The 13,935-nt window shown below is 42.5% G+C and overlaps 1 protein-coding gene across 1 annotated transcript in view; it reads left to right on the top strand.

The window, feature by feature from the left end:
* The window catches only part of LOC104404727 (neogenin-like), a gene marked incomplete at its 5' end in the record, with an annotated part of 48,939 nt that overhangs the window by 16,202 nt on the left and 18,802 nt on the right, over positions 1-13,935 (top strand). The window contains 6 exon segments of the mRNA XM_010013244.1: positions 389-499; positions 4,406-4,600; positions 5,406-5,501; positions 6,555-6,778; positions 9,671-9,809; positions 12,481-12,588. Coding sequence (XP_010011546.1) covers positions 389-499; positions 4,406-4,600; positions 5,406-5,501; positions 6,555-6,778; positions 9,671-9,809; positions 12,481-12,588 — 873 coding nt within the window.

The following is a 13,935-nucleotide window of genomic DNA, read 5'->3' on the forward strand; positions in this document are numbered from 1 at the left end:
AATTTAAAGTGCATTTTCATGCTGCTTTCATTATCGACTGTATGCTCTTCCATACAGGAAACAAACTGTTTGCACAGTTTACACTCTTCACCTAGGTTTAGTTATGGAGTGGGTGGTTCCATACTTAAAAGTAACTAATAGGCAGGAATTAAAGTCAGGTGCAAGCAGTATCTCGCAGTCTTTTCCAGTGGCCCACAGGGACAGTCTGCAGTGTCACAACCCTGGGTATCCCCAGTCACCGTTCAGCTCTTACACCCTGTGGTCAAAGCTGTGGTGTGGGTAGTACCGTTTCCATTCCTGACCTCCTGTTATGCTCCAGTGGCACCAGTGGGGTTGGAAGGCAGTTGGAATTCCTGGTTTGCTATCTTGGGTACTCTTTGTCTCTAAGGTCTTGAACGAGGCACAGAATACAGCTTCCGAGTAGCTGCCCTGACTGTCAATGGTACCGGACCAGCGACCGACTGGGTGTCAGCAGAAACGTTTGAGAGTGATCTGGATGGTAAGATCAGAAGTGTGCCCATATTTGTGACATCAAAACCATTAGAATTCATGGGCAGGGCATGAATTTCATTGCCTTTTTCAAGTTTGATTGCCTTTGTTGAAGGCAAACTGATTGTTTTCAGTTGGTTTTCCTATATTCTAATTGCACAATGTGCTTTATTTATGATTAACTAAAATTAGTTTCTATTCTAACATAAAATTCTTGCAGAGTCAATACAAAAGCTTGAAATTAAGCTCTGCTTCTACACCTCCTAGTACTGTATATTGGCACTAAGATTTTTCTGCTAAGAAATACCTGATTATGAATGACAATGTCAGTGATTCAGTATTTAAATAATAATACAAAACAAGATTTATATTATACTAATAACAATAACAATGGCTCAAATTGTATACTGTAATAAAATTCATGATGTTAATCATGCAGGGGTTTGTATGCTATGAAACTGAGCTAGGAGGACTGTTTTCCGCTTGGGAAGTAAACTAGTGAAGATGTATTTATGTAGCCCTCCAGTGAGGCTGGTGAAACCATGGAAGCGTACACCAAATTGCTGGCAGTGGAGATTTGCTGCTGGGAGGCATGATGTGCTGACTGATGAGGTGCAGCGCTGTTGGCTGCAGCGTGGGGTGCTGGTGTCTGCACTGTGGGTGCAGACTTGGGTTGGTTGTAGACCGTGTCAGATTTGATACAGGAGCAAAGAAAGAGTGGAAAGTCCTGTGTTCACCCATAGACCTTTGCAAGCGTCCCATCATTGGTACCACACTTTCTGAAAATGATTTCCTGGGCTTCTAGTTTTGCTCAGACTCTTTCTAAAGAGAACATTTGACCCACAACAGTTGTTACTTTTGTTCTTGTTACATTTTTGGTAGCAGTATCTTCCATCAGAAGTCAAATCTCTTCCACTGCTTCATGATACGCAGTGCATAGAACCATGTTAACATCTCATTTTCCCTATGTGGAGTTTAAAAGTAGAAAATGTTCTGTGAAAACTGTTGACCTTCAATAGTTGGCCCAGATGTTGGTTATTTACTGCACCAGAACAATTTTCAGGTGGGAACCTGCTTCTTGCAGAATTCAGGTCCAGATGCAGAATACAGAATTCAGATCTGTGAGCATCTCCCAGGAATCCAAGAGCAATTAAAATGGAAGTGGTTCTTCCAAAAAGGATGGGGTAAATCTCTTTGGAACTGCCAACATGGAGCTGCTGATTCTGGGCAGACTGTTCCCATTTCAGAAAAGCATTTAATTAGTGCTGGTGCACACAAGTTACCTTACACTTTTTTGTAGGCCAGTTTCCCTCTTGGCTTTGTTAAAGTAGCTGGAGGGTCGTTCTAGCTTAAAGCTGCAGGGTCCAGTGATGTCTTTCACATCTGTGTGGCTTGAGATTCAGTTCTGCTGGCAGCTGGAAAACAGGACAGTGAAAGAGCTCCAGTATTTGCTCTGTGCTGTTGGAAGATTGCCTCGATAGTCAGCTGATGAAAGCTCTTGAGAGTCTGGGCTTCAGTCTTCGTGTTAGGCAAAGTTGATGCTTGTCTTAATACTCATCCACTTGCTGCTTTCTCTCCATCAAGAACAGTGCAAAGCCCAGTGTTCAGGGTAGAGCTGTGTTTTGTAGTTATTTAAAAGCCTTTTTAGAGTTGAAATCACTTTCATCTGTGTCTGTCTTCCTATAACTGGCTGTGACACAACCTTGCAGCTCTGAGAACCCGTTCATTCCCCAAACCTCAGCAGAGCTCTGCACATAGGCAGCACTTACACACGGTACCGAAAGCGTGCTCTGCTTTTGAAGCAGAATTAATGGTACTTTGCCAGAGGATAGCATCAGGATTAAATTTATTCGGGGCAGTAGAGGGAGAAGAAATGAACCTTTTCATTCTGTGTGGGCTTTGCCATTTTGATTTTTCTCCAGTGGGAATGTTGCAGTCCTTTAGGAATGCTCACTTTCTTTGTGCATATTTTTACAATGAATTAAGTAATAAAACTTCACAATTAAGAGAATGTAACATGGTGTCTATATCATTCTGTATACATGCATGAGATCTTTGTGTATGTGCATGCTGGAAAGAAGGTGTCCATGCTCCTATGGAGACAAGCTGAGCTTGTTCAGCCTGGAGAAGAGAAAGCTCCAGGGAGAATTTAGAGCAGCTTCCGGTGCCTAAAGGGGCTCCAGGAAACCTGGAGAGGGGCTTTGGACAAGGGCCTGGAGGGACAGGACAAGGGCAATGGCTTTAACCTGCCAGAGGGGAGACCGAGATGAGCTCTGAGGCAGAAGCGCTTCCCTGTGAGGGTGCTGAGGCGCTGGCACAGGGTGCCCAGAGAAGCTGTGGCTGCCCCATCCCTGGCAGTGTTCAAGGCCAGGTTGGACACAGGGGCTTGGAGCAACCTGCTCTAGTGGAAGGTGTCCCTGCCTGTGGCAGGGGGTTGGAGCTGGATGAGCTTTAAGGTCCCTTCAACACAAACCAGTCTGTGATTCTATATTTTTTGCTTTTCTTTCTTTACTAAGCTCAAGTGGATAATTTCAATACCAAGCAAATCTATTTACAACCAGGTTTAATGGACGTGTGAGGAATAACTGCTTTTTATTCCATTGAATTTAAATAGAAATTAATTCACTTTATAGTGTCATCAATGTAAATGGGAGCCAGACTCTTACAGGTTAGTTTTAGGGGGGCTGTGTCCTTTTGCAGCGTTGGTGCAATTCCCCTCAGGAGCACATATGCCAGAGGTGTTAAACACTTGTACAGAGTTTCTCCCCAGTGCACTAACTTGTGTGCTGTTAAAAATGTCACCTCCCCTATTGCAGTGCTGTAGCTTTTCTGTAGTTAATAGTTGTGAACTTTAAGTGATCAGCTGTGTCAGCTGGAGATTGTAAACTCCCTGGGCTAGCAGGCCAGTGGCATATTATGATCCAAATAATCCTGTTGTGGTGCTTTATTAAATGCTTTTAGAGAACCACTGCATGTTTCATTAAACTGAAATCCCTGCAGGAAGCACAGAACTCTAACAGGAGCAGGGAACTCGGCTTCCATTTGCACGGAATTATTTATCTGCCAACATACAGCAGGCTCCAGCGGCCTGACAAAAGCTCTTATTTAATTTGGGGGGAGATAAAACAAAGGCCTGGGCACCAGTGGGTACAGCTGTGCTTTTAGACTGCGCTGAAGTTCTACTCAACAGTAGGGAAAAAACCTTCTAGTGAAAATACTTGGGGATTACAGTGCCATGTTGTGGAAGTTCTTCTGTTCAGGATCTCCATTCCATTGCTCTGGTGGATTGGGAGGGGATTCGTGTTGTTGGTGGAGTTGCTTGTAGTACAGTTGCATTATACTTTGTGAATTGTATTAAAGAGGCCCAGGGATTTAAGCAGTGCCAAATGTAGGATAAGTCAGAAGAAACCTTTGTAGCACATGCAACAGCTGCTTTACTGACAATTCTTAGAGGTTTGGAGTAGTCTATTGAAGCTCAGGAATGTTGCTTTCATTGTTAGTGTGTTTTCAGTATAATTATTTTAATGCCCACAAGTAAGTAATGTGATGGAACTGAAAGTAGATTGCTTTGTGGAGGGGAAGGACGTGATAAATTTCATGGCTATTTTGAAAAATGATAAATTAGAACATGCACAAACATCAAAACATCTGTCTTGAAGCAGATCTGGTGCTTTCCTTTAGTACAATTGTCCTTTCTTTTAAACAGAGGATCTAATAAAATATATTAATCTACGAATCTGTGTTAATTTTGTTCTGCTTATTAGAGTTCTTTGCTCTCTCTTGTACAACGCTCGCTCTCTTGCAGTGTACTCATTTCAACACAAAGTGCTTCATTTGACCTTCCTAGCTTGTAGCTCTTTATGTAATTACCTTTATTTATGAGAAATCCTTTCAATCCATCATTTTCCTTTAACAGAAACCCGTGTTCCTGAAGTTCCCAGTTCCCGACACGTCCGTCCGCTTGTCACCAGCATTGTAGTGAGCTGGACTCCTCCTGAAAACCAGAACATTGTGGTGAGAGGCTACGCGATCGGGTACGGCATCGGCAGCCCTCACGCCCAGACCATCAAGGTGGACTACAAACAGAGATACTACACCATCGAAAACCTAGGTACAGTGAGAGACTCAACACCCGTGCCCAAGTTTTACCTCTCAGTTCTGCCACAGTTTTCTGATTATAGTGTTATAAATAACTAATACTACATGTGTGTTCTTAAGACAATCTTTTTCCTCATTGAGCTGTTATGGTGCATGGCACACTGTTGATAAATTAGAAACAAACTCCATTTTCTGATGATAAAGAGGCAGAGGAATAGCCCCCCCCTGCTAAACCCAGAACCCTACATCCACTGAGTTTGAAGCACAGTGTGTTTTGATGTGATGCTTTTACTTCAACACTTATTAAACCACTTCCCTGCTGAGCAGCATTCCCTGATTCTCCTTCTGGAGCTGCAGAACAGGTGGCTTCAGGTGAAAAAGAAACTCAAATGTCACCAAGATACAGTGGCATCTACTTTAAAAGAAAACTAGAGATTCAACCCTCTGAAGAGTTCTCTGTGTTAGGTCAAATATTCTAAAAGCAAAATAAATATTAGTGTCACAAACTATTGAGGAATTCCATGAAATAGGAGTTTTGAATAATTTTATAGTAGAGCAACTTAAAATAGTCATGTAAAGACGTTTTTCCTCACTGCTGTTGTGACTGTACTTGAGGAAGGTTTGCTGTGACTGCAGACTTGTGCTGGATGAGAACTATGGAGCACTAACAGAAGGTCTGTGTGGAAACTTTCTCAATTCAAATTTAGCCTAATTGTTTCATGTATTCCATTATAAAATACTGAACAAAGAGAATGTGGCGAAGGAGAAAACAGGGTTCACCGTCAGCTTGCTCTAAGATGTTTGTTTTTTCCCCTTAGACCCAAGCTCCCACTATGTCATAACTCTGAAAGCATTTAACAACGTTGGGGAAGGGATCCCTCTCTATGAGAGCGCGGTGACCAGGCCTCACTCAGGTAAGGGTGAGGGGCTGCTCTCAGTGTCTTGCACACCCAAAATCCTCCATGAACTGCTCGAGGCTGAGCTTGTGGTGCTGGTGTGTAACCGAGTGGCCTTGCTGTTGTGGTGGTTGCCTTCACACATCATCCATTCATTCAGCCACCTAAAATTGGTTTCATTTGTAAATTACAGCACTTATCTTTCAAGTACTAATCCCAGCCTGGTTCTCTGTGCAGCCTATGCCAGCACCTCACCACCATTACCTCAGCACAGATCCTGTGGTTGCAGTTCTAAAGGCCCTTGTTTTGTATTTTATGGACAAGTATAGATTTTTGGGGGTCTTTTACACTGAGGTTTTGAATATGGTGCTTGTATTTTCTTTCTCTAAGTCTCAATCTGCTGTCACTTACCCTAAGCAAGTGTTTCTTGTACCCTAAGCATATGTGTTTCTTGTCTTGTAATACATTAATTAAAGATTTAAGCAGAGAAATTTGTTTGCAAGTGAGCTACTACGATGCTGTAGCTCCCTGTGCTCCCTGTAAGACTAAATGTTAGTTACTTTGTGTAGCTGTAACACAGGAATCCTTGCAAATCTGTATGACACTTGGAACTCGATCACCATTAAGGTTCTTTAAAAGGTGCTGGGAGTTCCCCTGAATTTTTAGGAAGTGGCATTTTCCCATCTGGAAGTTCAGCTCTTTTTCCTCATGGTTTTCTGAAGGGGAGGGGTCAGTGTACATTTAGGCAAATACAGTTCAAGTTAACTGCATGTTGGGAGTTCTCAGGCCATGGTTGAATGCATTGAACACTAATAAATTAGGTGTGTATATATATAGTGTCCTATATATGTTGTCTTACTGTCTTAAGAAGGGAACATGATGCAAGAGGAATTTTATTAGCCTGTCTTATGTCACTTATTAACTCTGGCTTTTCTCTCTTTTTCTCCATTTCTCACCATTCATTTCATTGCACTACCCTGCATTTCCCCTTTTTGTTTTTGTTTCACCTTAAAATGCCACCTTCTCCCTTTTTAATTATAATACACTACTTTTTACCCATCAATTCCCTAGACACTTCCGAGGTTGATTTGTTTGTTATTAATGCTCCATACACTCCAGTGCCAGATCCGTCTCCCATGATGCCACCAGTGGGAGTTCAGGCTTCCATCCTGAGCCATGACACCATACGGATCACTTGGGCAGACAACTCTCTGCCGAAGAACCAGAAGATCACAGACGCTCGCTACTACACCGTGCGCTGGAAAACCAATATTCCTGCTAATACCAAGTACAAGGTATTGGAGCTTCACTAGCACTAACACAGCTGCCTTCTGTCAGTAACAAGTAGTTTCATCTTTAAGGCAGGGTTAAGTAAAGCAGAGAGTAAAGACAAGGGCTGAGGAAGTGGCATAGAGGTGGGCCTGGTTTTATTTGAGATGTCTGGACCAAGTTCATACAATCCCAGACTGGTTTGGGTTGAAGGGACCTGAAAGCTCCTCCAGTTCCAACCCCCTGCCACAGACAGGGACACCTTCCACTAGAGCAGGTTGCTCCAAGCCCTGTCCAGCATTTGTCCTTTGAACACTGCCAGCGATGGGGCAGCCACAGCTTCTCTGGTTCACATTGGTTCTGCTCAGTTAAATCCTTGCTTCAAAGATTCATCTAGAATTAGTGGAAGGAGTTGGTTTTGTGTTCTCTTTTGCATGCATGGCTCTTGGTGTGAGTGGAAGGGCCGTCATGTGGAGCGAAGGTGAACATTTCCACAGTTACTTTGTGCTGTGGAGCCATGGCCACAGTGACAGTTTTATACTTTCTACTTCACCCGATCATGATCACATCCACAGATGGGGACTTACCTCCAGAGGAGCCAGTAGCACATTAATAAGGCACATGTTACCAGTGGCTTCTTTCCAGGTAACAGATCTGAATTCCTGGGGTGAGTCATGCAGGGAAAATACCCTCGTGGCTTTACGTTTCCTTTTACAACCTTTCCTGTTCATACAAAGCTGACAGTGAACCTTCCCTTTGGGAGCTGTGTAGGTACGGCATCTATAACATTAAATCCATGAAAACCCTGCCTCCCTTGATTTTCATCTGGTGATTTGAAGAGTAGATTTGGGGCTCGCTTTATGGATTTTCTTCAGTTGGTTGGTTGGATTGTTTTTTAATTTTCAGAGTTACCAGGAGGCCTCAAAACTGCTGACTTCAAATTTCACATTTGAAATGAGACTCAAAGGAAATGGTTGTTAAAACCTCCAGTGAGTGGAGCTCCCTTAATGCTCTCACAGAGCAATCTTGGTACAAACCCGGGGGTTTTAATTGAAATGAAAAGCGGTGTGTATCTGTGTTCTTCCTCTAAAGGCAAGTTATTTGAGCCCACATTGCTGTGGCCTGTGCAGGGGATGTCTCAGGAGTGAGTTATACAATACTGCAGTTTCATTAGTTAAATGCTTAAAACCCCCACCCTGTGGTAAATGAAACACTCCACCAATCCTCCACTACTCTGGTGGACAACACTGGTTACTTTTAAGAAAGGCAGACCTTTTTTCAGCAGCGTTGTTCCATCAGCTGCTGCATTTCAGTCAGGGCTTGGGTAACTTTATGAAGTATGAGCTAGTGGATTGTTTGTCACAGCCAGCTCTAGCAGCCTTGTTATGTATTGCATGTTTGGAGGCTGTTGGCCCATTGCGTTGGAGCTCCTCTGTTTCACCACCTTGCACACAGAAATTGTATGTTGGTGTCGGTTCTCTGGTATCCAGTGCTACACTGGCTCCACACAGAGTCCTTTCATCCATCCCTCTTGTCAGTAAATGGAATGTTGGTATAATTCATTCGTATTTTCTACACTTAATCCCCACTTCTACGCTGTTGCAAACTCTTACTGAAGAAGAGTAATAACTTCAAACACACGTTAAGAGGTTCCACTTTCACAGAGCCTTCTTTTCTTACAGTTGTGTAGGAGTAGTGTCAATCTAGAGCACATAAACCCAGGAACAGATGTGATGCAGTTCCTGAAGCTAAAAGACTCCTCTGTGCTTTGAACAGCATCATAATGTGGATCAGGGAGGTTTTCAAAGCATCTTTGTTGGTGGAGCAGAGTTGTCCTACTCACAGGCTACCCGAGATGTATCGGTGTGCACTCCAGAGTAAGCTGAAGTATTAAATCTTAACTCAAATCTTTAGGACTGTACAAAAGGAAAATAAATCTTACAAGGTAGTATTTATGAAGTTTATTTTCTGGTAGGTGAGCAGCGTTCAGTACCATGGGACAGTTGTGATCTTAAAACCAGTAAGTGGGGTTAAAAAATGAAGAAAGAGAAGTCTCCTGCTCCAGTTTAGCCTTCCACGTGTCATTGACATTCAACGTGATGTGCAGTGAAAAGCCACCGAGTTTCAAAGCTGCAGATTAAAACCTCAACTTGAGCCTGTAAAAAGGACTTCAGCTGCCACCTCTGACTGCAGCTATGAGCAGACACGTGATACAAAGAGAATTGAATGCTTAAGCGTGGTTAGGCATTTCCCTAGGGATTGCGGAGAGGAAGAACTGGTGTGCTTCTCAGCAGGGCTACGTCAGCTCCTAATGCAAGGTGTAGGAATCACAGAATCAGCTAGGTTGGAAAAGACCTCTAATATTTCTTACAAATCCTGCGATTTATGATTTTAAAATCTTAAGAAGAAGAGATTTCTCCTTTTAGCTTGTCCTTCCTTCTACCTTCAGGTGGGGTTTTACCTTTTTTTTTTAAGTATGTTAAAAGTTGACTCAAAGTTGTAGCAGGAGTGTGGAAGGCAGATAGAGATTTCAAGCAGGACTTTTGCTGTTAGCTGGGCTTCAGCGTTTTCCCTTGCCAGATCAGTTAATGAACTGCTGTAAATGTACCCCCCAAGCACACAGTGGTTTACCCTGCTGCAGAACAAGTGTGCCCAAGACCTCAAAGTGCCTTTTTTTTCCCCTTTGATTTCTAATTGACTGCTGTTAAATGCTCTTGCTGATTGCAGAAAGCATTTCTAGTTGAGGGTGAAACAACTGCACATTAATTCTTGATGAATGAATTTTCATGACAGAGCAAAACCATTACAGAATTAATGACCGTGGTTATGAAAATGTTTTAAGCACTTACCTGAGACAAGGGCATTTGGGAGCCAGCGACTGATGGCTTCAGAAGTTACTGACTCTGTTTTCCTTTCAGACTGCCAATGCCACCACTTTGAGCTATTTAGTGACTGGGTTAAAACCAAACACCTTGTATGAATTCTCTGTGATGGTGACTAAAGGGCGAAGATCAAGTACTTGGAGTATGACAGCGCATGGAACGACTTTTGAATTAGGTACTCCTCCTCTGTCTCTGGAAGGGCCAGCATTCCCAATGAGATGCACGGAGTATGCCACAATTCTGGAAGAGGGAAAACATGTATTTAAAATGATTATGCTGATGACTACTTGCTGGGAGGTTCTTATCTTTATAGCTTAGTCAGAAACTCTGATTAAAATCAACAGCACCGCACTTCAGATTTCAAAGGGATGATTGCATGCAAAAGCATTTACAGCAAATTACAGAGGAGTAATGAATAGTGTTCATGGGCAGGAGAGAAGAAAGAAGTGTATGCTTGGAGCATCTCAGAGCATGTTAATAACAAATACAAAGAAAATACATCAGCAAATAATAATTAAAACTTGCTGTAATTGTGCTGATAGTGTTACAGAGCAAAGAGGTGCGTGAGGCAAGTGAACTTGCAGAAATCCCAGTAGAAATTAAGACATCCAAATCAGCCCTAAATTCTTGTTCCTTGGCAGAAATTGCCAGTGCAGTCCTCGGTGCCATAGAAATGCTGGAAGCTCAGAGTACAGAACAGAAAGGGGTTTTTGTAGGTGCTGGGGTGAACTTGTGCCCACCGAGTACCCGGGAGGTGCAGGACCTCTGTCCCCTGACCTGGCCCTCATTAGCTCTTTTTATCCTGCAGTGTTAAATGATATTTGTGCAATTAAATCGACTGCTTATTATGCTTAGGTTTCTCTTGGTATGAACTGTAAGGATTAAAAAAGAGCCTGTTCCATTTAGCCTGTATTTCTTACACTAAATTAAAATACAGCAAAAAAGAAATCAGGCACACAAAGAATTAGTTGAGGTGATCCAAATACTCTATAGCAAGGCAACATAAGAAAAAGCAAAACTAGGTTAAAATCAGAAATCTGACTTGTTCTGAAGTCCCATAAAACCTTAGTGGGCTTCAGTTGCTTTTGAAAACATTGTCTTAGTTTTTGGTGGGAATTCATGATGTGGACGCAAATCTGGACTGAGGCTTCTTTCCTGTTCCAATTACTGTGCCCATCCCAGGTTAAAGCACTTTATTTGGTATTTTTGGTGACACACATACAATTGTCATGCATAACTACATCGGGGATGGTAAAAGTCGCAGAAGTAAAGTTCTTAAAGTGGGATTTGAAACTCAGAAAGCAGCAGAGTGAGGGTGAGATGCAGGAGATCTCACTTCATTTGAACACGAAGTAAATGCAGGGGGGTTGTAATGAATTTTTGCAAATACGACCTAAAAGCTTGGAAGCCAAGAAACAACCCCAAAAAGGCTAAATATATTTTCTCAGAACAGATCTTGTGATTTATATCACTTGCCAAATTCCACAGTGTGTGGCTCATGGTTTTGGATACCCCTGAGTAGCAGCATTGTGCAGGACTTGCTCCTCAGCTCCCGCTGAAGGAAAACACGGGATACTGGGTTCAGTGTTGGTCTGTGGGTTAGAAATCTCCTGTGGGCTGGGCCTGGGGTTTGTTTTCAGACTGAAGTTTACTGTAGGGCCTTGAGTTGTGCTTTACATCCTTATGTTTGTTGAGTGTGTTTTTAAGAGTCTGCGATAATAGATACACTAACTGTTGAGCTTTTGCTACCCCAGAATTCCCACTGTTATTCTGCACAGGGATAGTGGGTAGCCATCTCAGAGGATTAATTTCTAATAGGTAATACCCATAAAGCTCTTGAACTGAAGAAAGCTCTGTAATCACTAAATGTTACTATTATAGTATTAAATATCCACAGCGGATTTACTTTGCTAGAAGTTACCTAATTAGAAGTCTCCTGTTTTTCATGATGTGGCTTTGCAGAGCCTGGCTGGTTAATGCACCTTTGGAGACATTGGCTCTGTGCAGCCAGAAGCATTAATCTGAGCCCCAGCTGGAGATTTCAGTACACAGCAAGCAAGGACTCACATTTCAGGCTTGTGCTGCAGCAACCTGTGCCATTTCCTCAATTTGAGGCAGGAGGAGGCTGATGGGAAAAGGAAGCACCTTCTCCTCCTTTCGTTCTCTCAGTCTTGCTCTCTGGCAACCCAAGGAAAAAGGTTGGACAATTGTGCTCAACAGATAGTTCTGGGTTTCAGATGGTGCTGCAGATTTCCTTGCAAATTACACAGAATTCTCTGCTAAAGTCAATCAGCAATTATGGATTAGGATTCTAAATCTCGGGTGGGCTTCCTTTGCTGATTCAGGTTTAAGTGGCAAATTGGCATTACTCAGTCCCATCATAGACCTGAAAATATGGAGATATTTCTTATAAAACATACTGATTCCACAAGTTTGTGTAATTTTTATGGTGACTGAAGAATTTGAGTTGGAAGTCGTTGACCCCAGCTGTGAGAGCTGTACAGCGATGCCGTGGTTTTAAAGACATGGGCTTATTCAGTCATGAATCACAGCATCTGTTGACAGACCTGTAGAATGGTTTGGGTCGGAAGGGACCTCGTAGATCATCTGGTTCTTTAGAAACAGATACCTCCTCCTGGAAAGGAGATGCTGCACACCAGGTGGCCTTTGCTGGTCGAATGGAGTAAATCAGTAAGACCACTACACATGGTGGCGGATTTATTTGAGGACTGAATGTTCTGAGATTTTACTATTCTGTGTGCCTTTTTCAATGGCAAAACAAAGACAGATGTCTCTGAGGTTACTTGTATCTATGCAGTGACACAAGTCTGTCTGCTTGCTTGCAGTTCCTACTTCTCCTCCCAAAGATGTGACTGTGGTGAGCAAAGAGGGAAAACCTCGGACAATAATTGTCAACTGGCAGCCGCCATCAGAAGCCAACGGCAAAATCACAGGTGCGGTTTGCATGAGCAATAAAGTCAACACAAGCTGCTGGTTAACAGCAGAATATAATCTGCATAACCGTGTGAGTGTGTTCCATTGCGTGAGCCAAGAGGTGTCTGTCTTCTTTGTCAATCTCTTCAGTTGTTCAGATTAGTAATTTACTTTTGTACTGAGTCAAAATATATTAAGATGGAAAGTAACTGCAGTGTGAAATTGGAGTTAACAAGATAGAGAATTGGGAGCTTAAATATCTTAATAACCTTTGTCTTCATCAGCTTGTGCTATTCTAATGGCATGCCTCCAGAAATACATCTGTGATGCCTCTGGCCCGTCAGGATTTTATTTAGGAGAATCCATCCCAGTGGTCATTGTTGTCTTTATGTTATCTTTCTGGCATGGAACAGACTTAAAGTCAGGTTTTTACTCCCCTGACAGATCCATTAGGAGTAAACTGTTAGTTGTCTCTGTAACTGCATCACTTCCATGTAGGATAAATAATTTTACAGAAAACAATAATTACTGTTTCCCTTCTGTAGTTTCTGTCTGGATTCCCATTTCTGAAGGCTTCCTAAAATAGTTCACTTCTGTTTCGTGTTTGTTTTTACCCCAGACTTCATGCTTGAAGCAGCTTTTAGTGGTGCAGAGTTTGCAGTGTGGGGTTTTGCTTTTGTTCTCAGAATTAACTATGGTGCAGAATCAACCCTTTGGAAGCTGTCACCACCTGAGATCTGATTAGACTCTAGACAGGACATGTCTCTCTGAAAAGGCAGAACACTGGAGACTTAACCCTTGGTTACAAATCCATGTCTGTGTTATTATCAGAGAGATGTTTTTCTTCTATATAGCAAAGAAGGTTTGACTGGAGAAACAAGAGCCTTTATCTTAACTGCAGGTTAAAGGATTTGGCTGCTAGTGTTTAGTATGTGTGGGAAACAACAGGCACAAATAGCCCTAGCCTGTGTATGCTCCTAAAAAGATAAGCCTGTCATCCTATGTATAAAGAAAGCAGGACACATACTCAATTTTCCAGATAAAACATCATCTTGCAATTTCTATTTTGTGAAAGAGAATCTCACATTATTTATAGAGTATTTATTAGTTTTGGCATAAGCAGCAGTTAACAGCTGAAAAATACATCAAATCATTCTATGGTAAGTGTGAGTCTCCCAAACAGGAGATTCAGTTTACCAGGAACAAGGCATTTGGCAGGGATGTGTGGACTTGCTGCCCTCTGATGGGAAGAGCCCCTGCAGTGAGAGAGGCAGCTACTCACACCAGAAATCATAGAATCCCAGCCTGGTTTGGGTTGAAGGGACCTCAAAGCTCATCCAGTCCCAACCCCCTGCCACAGGCAGGGT

Source organism: Nestor notabilis, unplaced genomic scaffold (genome assembly GCF_000696875.1).
Source record: "Nestor notabilis isolate BGI_N333 unplaced genomic scaffold, ASM69687v1 scaffold294, whole genome shotgun sequence".
Lineage (NCBI taxonomy): Eukaryota > Metazoa > Chordata > Aves > Psittaciformes > Psittacidae > Nestor > Nestor notabilis.